We start from the raw sequence: 17,666 nt of genomic DNA on the forward strand, positions 1-17,666 counted from the left end.
ATGCACTTTTTTGGGCTTCAAAATCTCAACCTCATTTACTGCCATTTATAAAGCTTGGAAGAACCAGGACATATTTTAAAATAACTCTGATTGTATTTGTCTGAAAGAAGAATGTCATATACATCTAGGATGGCTTGAGGGTGACTAAATCATGGGTTAATTTTCATTTTTGGAAATATCTTCTCTCATTAAACCATTTTCTAAGGCCCCCTAGTGGACCCTCTCCCCCAGCTGGAGAACCACTGTTGTACAGTGTGTTCTGATGTTTTGTTTAATCTCTTTGAGTCATTTTGAGGTTCTCTTTCCCTCTTCCTCTAGATGCGATGAGTACGTAACTCAACTGGATGAGATGCAGAGGCAGCTGGCTGCCGCAGAAGATGAAAAGAAGACTCTAAACTCCCTCCTGCGAATGGCCATTCAGCAGAAACTGGCCCTCACACAGCGTCTGGAGGATTTGGAGTTTGACCACGAGCAGTCGTACTGTGGCCGTGGAGGGAAAGTGCCAAAAATTAAGAGCAGCCCTCAAAAAGTAAGTCATCGAACTGCACTCACTGCTCCCTCTAGTCCCACTGCGTCGGTTTCAAAGCTTCCTTCTTGTCAATTCCAAAACAATGTGGTTGCATCAGCCAGTAGCTCTCCTTCACTGGATGTTCCTAATCAATCCTCCTCCTGGACCTCCTCAGCCCAGCCATTTTTCCTCGGCCAGTCACAGTGGAACCTGGGCACTCAGACTTTAGTCTTAGACCCACAGACATTGAGTATTGAGTTTTGTCATATTGTTCATAGCGGAAACTCTGGCCAATCTAATGCTCACGTTCCCAGGTCTGCTCCGACTTCCCCATACCGTTCTCCTGTCCTAGGTGCTCGGCAGCCGTCGCCACGGTCCGTGAGATCTCGCATTCGCTCCAATGTGACTCAGTTCACGCCTTCGGCCGCTTCAAGACACTCGCTAGGCCAGCCTGGGGTTCCCAGAATCCCTAGTACTGACCCTCAGTAGGTGACACAGTTTAAGGACAGACTGGTTTCCATCTTATATGATTGTTTGATTCAACTCAGGGATATAATTGATACTACTTTGTGTTTTGCTAACTGTAGATACATTTGAGTCACATCGTGGCTTTGTGAGATGGTACTTATTGAAATAATGATGTATAAAAATAAGATTAAATCAAAGAAACTGCACTACCCGTGTTTGATGTTGTTTTTGCGGACTGGGTAAGAAAACAGGTCTTTGCAAGCATAATTGTTGGAATCTGCATCTATGTATTTGGATCATATTGGAAGAGTTATTCCTTAAAGCAAAACAGGTATTGATTGATGCATGTGTCTATTGGAATATCATCCCTGCATGTGTGCTTCCATTTCACCGCTTGATGAAATGGGTGCTACATACTGCATGCCAAGCTGTTAGTTTGTGTGATGGAGTTCTCGGTTATTTTTGCATTAGCAAACAGCATATCTGACTTAACTATAGCTCCATCCACTGGTGACAGTGTGCATTTGAGGAGAACAGTTACCTTTACCTTTATATCTACTGTATATCATCAGTCTTAAAGCTTTGCTAGTGTTTCAAAGTGATTTATATTGGAATTCTGAGCAGTTGCCTATCTATATTTTATATTAAACCTAAATGCAAACTGCTTCGCCAGCTAACAGAAAATGCTCAGATGATCCCAAGGCACCCTGCATGATAAAATGTGCCGGAGAGAGCTGTTCTATTCATGGACGCAGCATATGGCAATGCAGGATCTGCCATATGCAAATGGAGGGACGTGTTCTTGCTTATGCTGCCTGCTGCCCAGCAACTGCATTTCACTGAGCTGTAGAGTACATTCAACAGAGCCACATCAAATGTGCCATTCATTCATGAGTCATTCTATGGAACTGGTGCCTTTTCAAGTTTGATAAGGACATTTAAAGTAAATTTCTTAATGAAATTTTAAACATTCTCTCATGTTCATTTAAGTTTTAAACAAGTGTATGGTGCCATCTCAAGCTAAATGTATGAATTTGAATGTATTTTAACAGGGTTAAAGGGTTAGTTCTTACAAAAATTGAAATTCTGTCATTAATTACTCGCCCTTGTGTCAATCCAAACACGTCGTTCATCGTTTTTGATGAAATCTGAGAGATTTCTGTCCCTCCGTTGACAGTTACGCAACTACCACTTTGATGTTTTAAAAAGTTCATGAAGAGATCGTAACACTAATCCATATGATTTGAGAAGTTTTGTCCAAATTTTCTGAAGAGACACGATCGCTTTATATGATGAACAGATTGAATTTAGGCTTTTATTCACATTTCACGAGTTCACACTTACATATAATTATATAGAGTAATATAAATGCGTATTTGGCATGCTGTCCGGGGGGAGGGATTCGAGCTCGAACTTGGCCCGAACCCAGAGTACCCCCCCCTTCGTGTAAGTGGTTAGAACTAAAAGAGCAAAATGTGGAGAAGGGGTGGAGGAGGGATGCTGATAAACTTTCAACAGAATGGAGGTAAGACTGCAGTGTATATATATGCACCTCTCGTTGATTAGCTGAGTGCTATCCACCTGTGTCAATTATCTGAAAGCCCTCCTCCCGAATCTTTGTTAATTAACATCGTTTCACGAGTTCACACTTACATATAATTATATAGAGTAATATAAATGCGTATTTGGCGTGCTGTCCGGGGGGAGGGATTCGAGCTCGAACTTGGCCCGAACCCAGAGTACCCCCCAAAAAATGCTGAGCATAGGACAGCCGCCTGGCTAATTACCCCCCAAAAAGCTGAGCTTGGCGGGCTGGCATTCGGGAAAGGGCCTGGTTGCTTGACCAGGGGGCCCCTGATGTTGTTTTGGTGTGCGTAGGTGGTAGATTGTCTAAAAGAAGAAAAACGGGAAAAGAGAAATATGAGAGAAACAACAACAATAAAACATTTCCTTACTGTGTGGAAACTTTCCACTCTTTCACGCTGCGTGGAAACTTTCCACTCTTTCACGCTGCGTGGAAACTTTCCACTCTTTCACGCTGCGTGGAAACTTTCCACTCTTTCACGCTGCGTGGAAACTTTCCACTCTTTCACGCTGCGTGGAAACTTTCCGCTCTTTCACGCTGCGTGGAAACTTTCCGCTCTTTCACGCTGCGTGGAAACTTTCCGCTCTTTCACGCTGCGTGGAAACTTTCCGCTCTTTCACGCTGCGTGGAAACTTTCCGCTCTTTCACGCTGCGTGGAAACTTTCCGCTCTTTCACGCTGCGTGGGAACTTTCCACTCTTTCGCGCTGCGTGGAAACTTTCCACTCTTTCGCGCTACGTGGAAACTTTCCACTCTTTCGCGCTACGTGGAAACTTTCCACTCTTTCGTGCTACGTGGAAACTTTCCACTCTTTCGTGCTACGTGGAAACTTTCCACTCTATCACGCTACGTGGAAACTTTCCACTCTTTCACGCTACGTGGAAACTTTCCACTCTTTCACGCTACGTGGAAACTTTCCACTCTTTCACGCTACGTGGAACTTTCCACTCTTTCACGCTACGTGGAAACTTTCCACTCTTTCGCGCTACGTGGGAATTTTCCACTCTCTCGCTACGTGGAAACTTTCCACTCTTTCGCGCTGCGTGGAAACATTCCACTCTTTCGTGCTGCGTGGAAGCTTTCCACTTTCTTTTGTGCTGGGTGGCGACTTTCCACTCTTTCGTGCTGCGTGGAAACTTTCCACTCTCTTTTGTGCTGCGTGGGAACTTCCCGGTGGCTCGCTGAAAAACATGAAAGAACAGCATGAGTGTATGACTGGGAGATTAATTGCTTCATCCGCTGGGCCGGTGGCGACCCGGAGGATTTTAGCCGATAAGGGTTTGGTGGGCTTTTTTTGATGTGGAAACGGTTGGTCCTGATGTAACTTTGGAAAGCGTCTGAGGACCATCTCCCGAGATCTTGGATCTGCTGTTGGGAGAGGCCTTTTTGAGCTGCTGTGGTTGCAGCGCCAATGCGGAATGAATGGCTTGAGAAGTTTTTTGCTGGGACACCTGACTGCTGGAGAACAGATTTTAGATGTTTTTGGAACCAAAAGCGTGTCACGGGTTTGTTTGATTCGTCTGTGAATAGAGGTTCCAGGGGAGATTTAGCTTGGGAATTTCTCCATTGGAGATAAGCCAGAACTGACTGGTATGGATGAATTGGTGATGAGAGATTAAAAATGTAGATAAAATGGCCTTTTTTGGTTTGGTCAGTCTTACTTCGCTTAATCAAATAGGAGATTGTTTCTCCATCTAGTACTGATAAGTCTGAGATGGTGGGATGGCTTTTAGGGTCGAATTTTGAAGTGATAGCGAGTTCTGAGCATCTGAGAAACCCAAAAAAGGCTAGGATAAACATGGCGTCGAGTGTCCGGGCGGTATGGAGAGGTTGGTAGCCTGTGCGGAGGGTACGGATACATTTGTTGAGGATGTCTAGTGTTATGGGTTGTCTGGTGTCAGGACGGGTGGGCTGAGATTTTTGAATCCCTTTGATCAGGAGGGAGGTTTGTGAGTTATTTATCTCCTGAGAAGGAGCACCATACATCAGTTTGTGGAAAAACTGAATGCCGCTCAGGTAACCTTTAATAGACCCAACTTGGAAGCCTTTAATGGTATTGAGGTAGGAAATAAACGAGGTGATTGAAAGGAGAGTGAAATCGGGGAACGGTATGTTGTAGGAAATGTGGAATGCTTTGAAATTTCTCCAAGCGGTCACGTAGGATTGGAGGGTCCTAGGAGACACCGCTTGGAGGATGGCGTCGAGCGATGCGTTGAGTAGGGGTTTTAGCGGGTGGGTTACGGGAATATTAGTTGCGAATAGTGAGGTACTGGAGTTGGGAATTTGTCCGCCTCTGGAGCCAGCGTCCTGAATTTCTGAAATAGAAAGCAAGACAGGGAGTCAGCAACATAGTTTCTGATCCAGGGACGTGTTTAGCAATTATGAATATATGTTACTAAATATATTATAAATGTTCGCAATATAATAATATTGTAATATTGATCACAAACGAGGCACCTTAAAAAATGGCATCATAGCAGATGCATAGGAATGGATTTAATTTATGTAATGCACCATTGTGTCGTTGTTGCAATGCCCTTAAAAATGCTTTTAGTGGCCCATTATTTCTCCCACGGGAAAGCTGGTACTATGAGCTGTTAAAGCTTAAATAGTGCTAAGGACTGTCATGTCCTGAGCTCCGGTGACCATGGAGAAGCAAACCACTACCTTGATAAAATCCCCCAAACCGATTGAGGGGGTAGCGTCTGTGAACGATCATATATCGATGGGGCACGAAACGAGATAGCTATAGCAAAATAGAGAAGGCTTTCCAATGAATTAGAAATATTAACCATAACCTGAGTTCGCCATGACATGCTTGGGTTATGGAGATGGGATCTTCTAGCGCTTGGACTGAGGACGCGAGCGAGAGGAGATGCGATATGAAGGGGCGACCCTGCGGAACGATGTGCATTGCAAAGTTTAAATGGCCGAGCAGGGCTAGAAATTCACATTTTGAACTGTTGGATTTTATGTTGTGTCTCCTCTGCTCTCAAAGACACGAGTTAGCCAGAGAAAACTGGGCTTCTACGGGAGCAGAGGGAACAGCACTGCTGGTGCAGTGGAGAAAGTTATTCAGAGAAACTGAGCTCCTGCGGGAGCAGAGGGAACAGCACTGCTGGTGCAGTGGAGAAAATTAGTTAGAGAAACTGAGCTCCTGCGGGAGCAGAGGGAACAGCACTGCTGGTGCAGTGGAGAAAGTTAGTTAGAGAAACTGAGCTCCTGCGGGAGCAGAGGGAACAGCACTGCTGTAGCCGTGGAGAAAATAACCAGAGAAACTGAGCTCCTGCGGGAGCAGAGGAAACAGCACTGCTGGTGCAGTGGAGAAAATTAGTTAGAGAAACTGAGCTCCTGCGGAAGCAGAGGGAACAGCACTGCTGGTGCAGTGGAGAAAATTAGTTAGAGAAACTGAGCTCCTGCGGGAGCGGAAGGAACAGCACTGCTGTAGCCGCGGATAAAAATAACCAGAGAAACTGAGCTCCTATGGGAGCAGAGGGAACAGCACTGCTGGTGCAGTGGAGAAAGTTATTCAGAGAAACTGAGCTCCTGCGGGAGCAGAGGAGACCGCACTGCTGATCTGGTGGAGAAAATCATTCAGGGAAACGAAGCTCCTGCGGGAGCAGAGGAAACAGCACTGCTGTTGCAATGGAGAAAATTAGTTAGAAACTTAATTCCTGTGGGAGCAGAGGAACAGCACTGCTGGTGGAGAAAATTAGCCAGAAAAACTGATCTCCTGTAGGAGAAAAATGAGAGAAAAAATTAGATGGACAAAAGGGAAATACGTTGTGTAACCAGATCAATCAATCGATAAATCAACTTTATTTATTTAGCACTTTTACGATGACGATTGTTTCAAAGCAGCTTCACGGTGTTAAACGGGACAATACTGCATCGGAATTTGATTTGGCTAAAAGATGAGACTCTTATTTTGAAATGTAGGCCTATATGCCTTATATTGCAAGATACTCACTAAAATTTATGAGGGACATGGAATACAGCCTTACAACTGTATACAAAATATGACGATATAATCATGTTAATAAAATAATGTAATTGTTCACAAGGAGATTTGCATAAATATCCAAAGTGCTCTGAAGCATTCTGAAAAACTTGCAAGCTAGTAGAACACACAACAGTGCCCCGTTCAGTTTTTTTTTTTTTGAAACGTGAACGCTCAAGTGCCCACTAATTACGTTGTATGGATCGCACACATCTGTTCATAGTCGCAAACGAGAGTATGGTCACGCTGTGACCGAGCTTGTGAGCGTCAGCTGGGAAGTATTGAATCAAAGCAATGATTATCAGCTGATTCCAATAGTGGCTGATTTGTTTGGCAAAATAAGCGTTGTTTACGTTGCCGTTATTTTAACGATTTAGCCTCGCGATACGTTTTGCTTTACCAGCAAGTTTGTTGTTCATCACCACGGCAACTGCATGCGCGTCCATGGTGTTTACACTTCTCGTGTGTGAAAGTGACCGTCTGTACTGTAGTAACTTATAAAGAGGCGGCGAGATCGCAAGAAAAGCTTGCTGCTGTACACATCATTTAAAGACAGGAACTGTTGTTGTCCCTGTTGAAAGTCTGTGCGATGTACACTCTTTACGCTGTCCGAGTACTGCTCTAAACACACCACGTTATTGATAGAACATAGCTTATTTTGTCAATCGGTTAGAAGACAGAGACGAGCTTGTGAACGTGACGAAGAAATGATTACATCTCGTGAAAGCATAAGTTTATTTTTTTAGCGTGAATGCTGATCGACGCGGCCCCAATAGGGGGTTTGAGGTAGCTTATAATTTTGAAAGAAAAAGATTTTAGCTTTGTAGAACTGCTTCAAGAGGCGTGCGGAGCCGTAGACAGCGTGAGGGGGCTGGCAGGCGGGGCGAATGGTCGGAAATGCCGCCCGTGCTGATAAACTTTCAACAGAATGGAGGTAAGACTGCAGTGTATATATATGCACCTCTCGTTGATTAGCTGAGTGCTATCCACCTGTGTCAATTATCTGAAAGCCCTCCTCCCGAATCTTTGTTAATTAACATCGTATAAATCTAGCCTGACGTGGTCATACTCAAGTCTAGTCAGAATATGAGTCTGAAAATGCTCCATTGGGCTGTGATTGTGGGGCATGTTTTAACCGAACTAGGAAAGACCTCAATTGGATAGACCTACAACCAATCAGAGCAACAGAGCGACGCATTAAGGTTAGTTATCAAATGTCAACAGAACTCAACTGCACTGTGTTGCCAAGTCTGCGGTTTTCCTGCGGGTGGTTTTCCATGTCCGCGTGTTAAAGCGACCTCAATTATGAGATATATCGACCCAGGAATGCAAATTTTAGCAGGCAACCTTGCCAAAATAACAAACATTTTTTGTTGAGAACAAAATATAACTAAATTAATAATTTGCACGGTTAGATCGTTAGACATATATATATATATATATATATATATATATATATATATATATATATATATATATATATATATATATATATATATATATATATATATTACCCTCAAGCGAGAGGGTAAGACACAGAAAGACAGAAATCCCAGAGTGCTGTATCAAGGCACCTCAGTGGGAAGTCTGTGGAAAGGAAAAAGTGTGGCAAAAAATGCTGCACAACAAGAAGAGGTGACCAGACCCTGAGGAAGATTGTGGAGAAGGACCGATTCCAGACCTTGGGGGACCTGCGGAAGCAGTGGACTGAGTCTGGAGTAGAAACATCCTGAGCCAACGTGCACAGGCGTGTGCAGGAAATGGGCTACAGGTGCTGCATTCCCCAGGTCACGCTACTTTGGGCTAAAGAGAAGCAGCACTGGTCTGTTGCTCAGTGGTCCAAAGTACTTTTTTCGGATGAAAGCAAATTTTGCATGTCATTTGGAAATCAAGGTGCCAGAGTCTGGAGGAAGACTGGGGAGAAGGAAATGCCAAAATGCCTGAAGTCCAGTGTCAAGTACCCACAGTCAGTGATGGTCTGGGGTGCCATGTCAGCTGTGGTGTGGTCCACTGTGTTTTATCAAGGGCAGGATCAATGCAGCTAGCTATCAGGAGATTTTGGAGCACTTCATGCTTCCATCTGCTGAAAAGCTTTATGGAGATGAAGATTTCGTTTTTCAGCACGACCTGGCAACTGCTCACAGTGCCAAAACCACTGGCAAATGGTTTACTTACCATGGTATTACTGTGCTCAATTGGCCTGCCAACTCTCCTGACCTGAACCCCATAGAGAATCTGTGGGATATTGTGAAGAGAAAGTTGAGAGACGCAAGACCCAACACACTCTGGATGAGCTTAAGGCTGCTATCGAAGCATCCTGGGCCTCCATAACACCTCAGCAGTGCCACAGGCTGATTGCCTCCATGCCACGCCGCATTGAAGCAGTCATTTCTGCAAAAGGATTCCCGACCAAGTATTGAATGCATAACTGAACATAATTATTTGAAGGCTGACTTTTTTTGTATTAAAAACACTTTTCTTGTATTGGTCGGATGAAATATGCTAATTTTGGGTTTTCATGAGCTGTATGGCAAAATCATCAGTATTAAAACAATAAAAGACCTGAAATATTTCAGTTGGTGTGCAATGAATCTAAAATATATGAAAGTTAAATTTTTATCATTACATTATGGAAAATAAAGAACTTTATCACAATATGCAATATATATATATATATATATATATATATATATATATATATATATATATATATATATATATATATATATATATATATATGAATAACAGCCACATATAATCCTCAAAACATTAGATTCATCCGCACTGAGGAGCCATGCCGATGCACAGCCCACGTAAAGATGATAATTCCACAAATAACTGCAATTACAAACAGGTTTCAAACGAGATAGGGACAAAGAGGCAAAAATTATGGACTGCAGCTTTTAACAAATAATGGATGAAAATGTGTACTGTCTTAAAGGATTTTTAACATATGTATATAAAGTGTTTATTATTTGTAGTTTAATATGTATATAATACAAAAATGGCACTTGTTTTGTAGAATGGCCTTTGTTTAAGGAGCTGTGGGCCAAAAAGCATTTGACAAGTTAAAGGTTCAGAACATCTGTGTTAGTATTGCTCAATCAAGACTGACCGAGATGCAGTTCATGCAGTATGATAGACAGTTGTTAAAGGTACATGTATAGACAAGCCTTTGGAAATAAGAGGTGTTTTTCTAGGAGTAATCAGAGATGTCAGGTCTAGTTTAGTTTTCTAATTCAACTGTTTCCTGTGATTTACTTAAATGTATGTGGCGTGTATTGTGTATGATGTGATTCAGTAAATAGTGTTTGTAAATCACAGAGTTCTAATGGAAACCAGTCTGAGCCGCTTCACCTGTGTCACCTTGAAATAAAATATGACACACAATGTATTTCAAATAAATGCACTACATTCATTTAACACTATTTAACACTAATTTAACACTAATAAATAGTTCACAGCAGTGAGGATAAAAATACTTTTTATTGTTCCTGGTTTAATGATGCCCCTAAAAGAGCAGTAGTCGTTACCAATCTCTGCCTGCAGGCGTCAGCGTTTCTAAATTTCACAACCTTTGCCCATTACTGAACGTGTCAAATGCTGTTTTGCCCATGTTGATTAAAACGTATGCCAACCCTAGAGCAGTTGTTACCTTCCCATATAAGTTTAAATAAATAAAAGAATACAAATATTTGTTTATATAAATTGGAGCTGTAGATATAATTGTTTGCAGTATGGAATGGTTATCACTAATGCATTTATGCAAACAACCACCTAGCAAGTGCATAACAACATTTTCAAAAATGCATAGATAGTTGTAGCAGTGCCCTGACAACCACACATAAAACCCTAGCATCATGACTATGAGTTTTGCACAATAACTCACAATGAAACGGGGAAAGGATGTTTTTAAAATGTCCACTTATTTGATATATATGTAAGAGCATATATATATATATATATATATATATATATATATATATATAAACTCTATAGCTATTTATAAACTATGTTTTAAATCTTATATTTTGTCTTGTTAAATGTGTAAACGTATGTGTTAACACTCATTAACCTCTCATTAACAAAGCAGCAACATTGTCGCATGTAATTTGCACAGACATTCCGTTTAAAAGTTTGAAGTCAGTAAGTTTTTCTTTTTTAAGATATTAATTTGAAAAGATGCATTAAAGGATAAGTACACCTAAAAAATAAAATTAGACCATGATTGACTTACCCCTTTAAGTCATGTGACTATGACGTTATTCTTACAGATTAATAAAATAAAATTTATGTACAAAATGTATGGCTCTTCCAAGCCCATAACAGTGCATCTATCCATCATATAAGTGCTCCACACGGCTCTGGGGGGTTAATAAAGGCTTTCTGAAGCGAAGTTGCTTGTGTAAGATAAATATAAATATTTAAAACTTTATTGACTAAAATAATTAGCTTCCGGCGGTCAGCGGTACGCAAGTCGACTTACGGTGAAAGAGTAACCCTTGACGCATGCGTATTGACGAATGCAGAAGTGCAGAGGTTATAGCAAAATAAAACGGCAGTCATGAATTAGAGTCTAAAATATGAACTTTTAAAGAGAAATGGTGGAGGATTTAGATATAATAAGAGAAGAGGGGCTTGAGTTTGTTGCCCAGCCCTATCCACGAGAGGCGTCAAAGCTTGCGATGCTCCTATTACATCATGTCAGGGTTTACTCTTTTGCAGCAGAGGGCCTTTATTAACCTATCAGAGCCGTGTGGAGCAGTTATATGATGGATAGATGCACTTTTATGGACTTCAAAAATGACCCAACAATTCACTGCCATTATAAAAAGAGCCAGGACTTTAATATAACACTGATTTTATTCGTCTGAAAGAAGAATGTTATATACACCTAGGATGACTTGAGGATGAGTAAATCATGGGCTAATTTTCATTTTGTGGGTGAACTAACCCCTTAAATTGTTTGAATTTAGCTTTTTAGAATTTAGAATTTAGAGTATAAGGACATTTGTAAAGATTTCTGTTTCAAATAAATACTGTTGAATATGAACTTTCTATTAATCAAATAATCTGTTAATATTATGCAATTTTCAGTATTGATAATAAAAATTAATGTTATTGAGCAGCAAATCAGCATATCATAAAGATTTCTGAAGGATCATGTGATAATGAAAACAGGAGTAATGAGGCTGAAAATGTAGCTTTACCACCACAGCAAAAAAAAATACATTTTAAAATATTTTAAATACAAAACAGTTATTTTAATTTGTAATAATTTTTCACAATTTACCTGTTCCACTGCTTTTTTTTTTTTAAATCAAATAAATACAACTTTAGTGAGCATAAGGGACTTCTTTCAAAAATGTAAAAATCTTACTGACCCCAAACTTTTGAACGATAGTGTATCTGTTTAACAGAAAGGTTGCTTTCCTTCTATCTTTGTACCTGGCATTCCTCACAAATGTGCAAATGTATAAATACTTTCTCTCATTCACATGCTCTGTGTGTGATTCTGCATGAGACTAACACATACACCCATGCTGCTACTGCAACCATTTCAAGCGTGTTATCTTCTCATCTCTGTGCCCATTAATGTCTGTGTTTGTGTCACTAACCCTGACTGTCACACCTCTGTATATCTGTCTAATTTATCAGTCTCTCTTAGATTGTCAGCAGCTTGTTGCCTCAGTACCACCAACCTCCCCACAACTGAGGCGCGGGAGGGCATCCACGGGCCACAGGTAACCCGCCCTTTGGAGGAACTCGCTCTCTACTGCGTCCTCTCTCACTCGATTTCTCACAGAGAAAAATGTCACACCTACAGAAGGGTCATGCAGTCACAAGTATTGTTAACAGCACCCATTTACTTGGTCACACTTTTACAAAGCAGTTGATATACAGTGGTGTGAAAAAGTCATTGCGCCCTTGTTAAATATGATCAAAGGTGGCTGTAAACAAAAAGGGACTGATGAAACGAACAAAAAGCAGCAAACACTTAAAATGTTAGTTCACCCAAAAATTTTAAATATGTCTGTCATTACTCATCCTCATGCTGTTCATGACCTTTGTTCAACTTTGGAACACAAATTAAGATATTTTGAAGAATGTTTGTGACAAAGCAGATAGAGCAACCATTTACTACCATAGTATTTTATCTGCTTTGTTACAAACATTCTTTAAAAAATCTTCTTTTTGTGTTCAGCAGAAGAAATAAACTCAAACAGGTTTGGAACAACTTGAGGATGAGTATATGATGACAGAATTTTCATTTTTGAGTGAACTATCCCTTTAATATGGGTTTGGTGCACTCAAGGACAAAAAACTACCCCATGTGTACAATTTTCTGCCATAGGTCCTGGACATCTTGTTCAGATAACATGGCATCATGGTTTCGATCAAATACCAACAGATAAAAAATAAAAACCTGACAGCCTGTGTTAGAAATCTTATAACGGGCCATGTTTGAATCTTTTCCTTTAGGAGAGTGATCCAAAAACAAACATCAAAATCAAAATGGGTCACTAGCACAAAATCAAGCATCTGAAAGGGTCATCCCAGTTCCCTGACCTGAACCCTATTGAAAATGATTTAACAAGGGGGCAAACACTTTTTCACACCACTGAACACTACCGATTAAAAGTATGGAACAATTATGATTTTTTTTTTTTTTGATGATCCTTTGAAATCATTGTAATATTATATGGTGCTTAAGAAACATTTCTTATCATTATCAATGTTGAAAACAATTGTGCTGCTTATTTTTGTGGAAACCGTGATACACTTTCTGCTCAAAAGTTATACGATTTAGGAAAATAATGACTTTATCAGCAGATGCAGGAAACTGTTGTAAAGTGACAGTAAAGACATTTATATATATTTATAATATATACATTGATAATAATAACCATTTACAATGATTTCTGAAGGATCTTGTGACACTGAATACTATGGCACTGAGTGATGACTGCTGGAAATTTGCCATCACATGAATAAAATACATTTAAAACAGAATTTCAAACTGTAAAAATAATTTAACATAAATACATTTAACCATCTTAATTATTCCAAACTTTAGCCTGATGGTTTAAGCAAACAAAATATCCCGATGCCCTTTCATCACCCTCTCATCCATGTGCTGCCAAATATAGAAAACATTCCTTTCCTCCCAAACCCCTTTGCCTGCTTAAATGCTGCCAGCTTTTGCACGTGCCCCTGTGTGTCTGTCAAAAGTGAGTTAATGTTCATGTCAGCGATATTAAATGATTTACATGATTCTATTTCTATAGCAGTTCCTCCAGTTTAGGGAACAGGATATGGAGATTTCATTTTACACCAACTTATGGTCTCTGTTTCTCTTTTTTCTCTCTTCTGGCTGTGTCATTTGTCTCTTGGTAGTCCTAATGTGTCGTTAGCTCTTCAAGAGGACCAGATACCTGAAACCAACTTCAGACTTCCATGTGACCCTTTCAACTGTCTGGCCCATCATTCTCATCTCTTTGGCCCTTAGTCTCCTGTCAATGAACTGCCAGTGGCCTATCCTTACAGAGAAAGATTCGGGGGGCGGGGCAAATCAGTCAATTGTGACCTCCAGCCAATCAGAGATGCCCCTAGAAATGTATGATTGATCTTACAGGAGCCCGCCCTAATTTCTCACCCAATCGCTGAGATTGGATGAATTATTCAATGATGCTCATTGTGAAAGTATTTATTATCATGCTGAGTGAGATGAGAGCAAACGTAAATGGATTGATGCACTTATTTATCTATTTATTATTTAACTTATTTGTGTTTTTGTTTGTTTATTTTAAAAAAAATGATGTGTGGTATGTCTGATTATATGGATACGGATACAGCTTTGCTTCAAAATACACTTTTAAACCCTAAAAATGGAAGTATTAATTACATCAACCCAGGAGTACATTACAGTATGCAAGGCCACTCGAGTGCCATTATAAGTCTAAGCTAATATTAGACTTCCAAAACGCACAACAAAGTGTGACATAATAGAAAGAGATGTTTGAATGGTTGATATTGACTATTGAGACAATTTTCAATGTTGTATTTGAATGACTTTTATTTTGAACTTTAAGCAACTGAGGTGATGATTGCCTTACATTGATAGTACAATTGAGTTTTGCCAGTCTCCGCCTTTTTAACGTAACTGCACATGGAGTTTGTTCCTTTGTCCTTTTTTAAGTTTTTGTTCTGTACTGAGCAAGATTATATTTTATACCTTAATTGTTTTTTTCTATTGCTGAAGTGATGTCAGATAAGTCTTTGAGGATTGAGTGGACATATAGTTCCTGATGGGCAAAAAATATGTTTGAGGAAGTGGCATTATAGCTTGAGTGGGGCTTGATCCTAGTGCGCAGCTAAATTTGAACATCAAGTGAGATTATTACTGTCAGATCTGTTTCAAAAACAGCATATGAGGCATATATCACTCATTACATATATCCCTTTCATTTTCTCTTTAAGTTATATCTAACTTTTACCTTATATAAAGCACAAACATATATATCTATGCATTTTGAAACAGGCACAGGATCATTTTATATCATTTGGTCATATGTCCTCCAATCACACCGTGATTTTTACCAACAGGACATCAGATTTTTATATGGCAGTAAACCACAAAAACACATTTTCAGTCTCATTGATCAACTAAAAGGTTATTAATGTGTTAAGAATACAATCAGTAGCTTCTCAAAGCATAACTATCTCCATTGTGGAGCTAGAACAAAGCTCAGTCTATGTAATGACATACAAAGAAGGATATAAGATAAATGGTCTCATTCAATCTCTTTTAGCTCCCGGTTCTCAGTTTCTGTTCAGTCTAACCCATTCATTTGGTGTTTTAGACTATATGCATTTCTTTTTGAGCATTTTCAATAAGACAAGAGGAGTTTCCGTTTTATTAACTACACATTGTGGTAAATGTTCTGCCTCTGAAGTGAAATATAGTCAATAACACCTACAATGTCACATGGTGTGGACTGGGGAAAGCATGGTCTTGCCGCAGGATATTTTTATGTGTATACAGTCATAAACCACATAAGTTTTTCGTGAAATAAAATTTAAAAATAGCATTGTCTACTGTCCTGTTTATATGAGACACAATGTGTGTGAAAGGTTTTTTGTTCATGCATATCACAGCTCACATTTGTGTTTACACCTTTTATATCAATGTCTAGAGGACTGAGCAAAATCTATTTATTTATTTAATTTTTAGTAATACTTGACAAAGCTGGGCTGTATTGTGAAGATAGATATTCACATATTGCTTTGAATTATTGCTTTTATTAAACTGTTACCACAAAATAAAAAGTATTAAGCACTTTTATTGTATTGCAATTAAGTTTTCTTAACTATTTCTGTCCATTTAAAAAAAAAAAAATATATATATATATATATATATATATATATATATATATATATATATATATATATATATATAAGTGTGTATATATATATATAAAGTGTATATAAAGTGTGTATATATATATATATATATATATATATATATATATATATATATATATATATATATATATATATATATATATATATATATATATATATATATATATATTTTTTTTTTTTTTTTTTTTTTTTTTTTTTTTAAATAACCCCAATCAACATTATAGTGTACGACAGTTCCAATCCTCTAATTTGATTGGCTAAGCCATGTTTAGGTGAACAGGTTCAAAAGACTCGACTCACTGAGATGAATCAAAATTCCCCAGAAAATGACTTAATTATTTTAATATTTATTTATTTAATTTCATTTAGCTTGATAGGCAGTTTTTTTTGTCTAGTTATTCTTCAATGCGGAGAATCACCCTGCAAGGTGTCAAAATTCAGGACAACAACCTGTCCTCTAAATGGTTGGGAATCTGCGTTTAAGTAAACCGATTCAAAAGATTCGACTCGTTGATTTATCAAATCTCCACCAACCAAAGTTTTGAGGTCGGTGAGTTAAAGTAAACAGGAGGTCAGAGCACAGATGAAATGACTGGACCAATCGTGTTATCAGAGCTGTTAGAGGGCGGTGATGTGGGCTGATAAAGCGATAATGACTGACTCAGTGCAGTGCACCACTTGGGGAGCCAAAGAATCAGAGGAAAACACTGAAACGAAGCGTTTCGCTTTACTTTTGCCCAACACTAGACCGTTTACTGTCGCAGGCGCTTAAGCTTAGGACTTCGCAGACATGCCGTGTGGACGTAAAGCGAAAATGTTTTATGTAAGGGTTCAATTGTAAAACAAATCTTTTAAATGTTGGAACGTACTAACGCAAACATGAGTGAATTGAGGAGAAACGCTATCAGGAGGAAGTCGAAGCCGAAGAAGGCAGAAGGGTCGGCGGAGGAATGCCTGCAGTCCTCAGGTGAGTGCAGCGGTCAGGTATGGTCCGCTTTTGGGTTTATCCTTCAAGTGTCAAACGTCTAATAGCCTACACTGGATACAGTTTATTCAGGGAAACAAACAGCTCTATCATTCCATCGGTAATTTGTGGAAATATTTTCTTTGGTCAGCTTGTAAATAATTAACGACAACAACGACACACTTGATAGGCCTACTCGGTAAAAAAAAGTTTTTATAATGTTTTATTTTACTTTTTATGATCTATCATAATAGATTATCTATTTAGTTATGAATGTTAGGCTTATAAAATTGATATCGATTGACATGTGGTTATGTTGGTGTAGCTACACCAATATATTGCAATTAAAACATAAAAGGTAGGCATATCGTGGCAATTAGCGTTTGTTTTAATTGCAATATATTGGTGCATTGTAAAAAAAAATTGGATGTTTTTTGTTGGTTTAACTTAAAAAAGTAAGTGACCTGGTTGCCTTAATTTTGAGTTTATTAAAATTAAAAATTTGAGTTGATACAATTAAGGAAATTTGTTTATTAAATAGAAACTCAAAATATTTTTGAATATTATATCTGAACCACATAAAAAATTTGATAAATCATGAAAATAGCACTATTTGGCATGTTTTACTGCATCATCAGTAATAAAAGACACTCAATTACCCAATATACTTACAAAATCTTTTAATAATATTTTAATAAAGGTTGTCGAATCTCAAA

The 17,666-nt window shown here is 38.9% G+C and overlaps 2 protein-coding genes across 4 annotated transcripts in view; both read left to right on the forward strand.

Annotated features, from left to right (window-relative positions):
• The window catches only part of bicd1a (bicaudal D homolog 1a), a 53,996-nt gene extending 39,457 nt beyond the window's left edge, over window positions 1-14,539 (forward strand). Inside the window, exons 7-9 of one of the 3 annotated variants that reach the window (XM_067420209.1) lie at window positions 319-529; window positions 12,219-12,304; window positions 13,959-14,539. In XM_067420209.1, the coding sequence (XP_067276310.1) occupies window positions 319-529; window positions 12,219-12,304; window positions 13,959-14,070 (409 nt within the window). In that variant the 3' untranslated portion in view covers window positions 14,071-14,539. The remainder of the gene's footprint in view (window positions 1-318; window positions 530-12,218; window positions 12,305-13,958) is intronic. The other 2 variants (XM_067420210.1, XM_067420211.1) reach the window with 2 other exon arrangements.
• A 2,136-nt stretch (window positions 14,540-16,675) lies between these two features.
• fgd4a (FYVE, RhoGEF and PH domain containing 4a) overlaps window positions 16,676-17,666 on the forward strand; it is a 67,147-nt gene continuing 66,156 nt past the window's right edge. Inside the window, exon 1 of the mRNA XM_067420213.1 lies at window positions 16,676-16,953. Within this exon, the coding sequence (XP_067276314.1) occupies window positions 16,842-16,953 (112 nt within the window). The 5' untranslated portion in view covers window positions 16,676-16,841. The remainder of the gene's footprint in view (window positions 16,954-17,666) is intronic.

This window comes from Pseudorasbora parva, chromosome 16, assembly GCF_024679245.1.
Source record: "Pseudorasbora parva isolate DD20220531a chromosome 16, ASM2467924v1, whole genome shotgun sequence".
Lineage (NCBI taxonomy): Eukaryota > Metazoa > Chordata > Actinopteri > Cypriniformes > Gobionidae > Pseudorasbora > Pseudorasbora parva.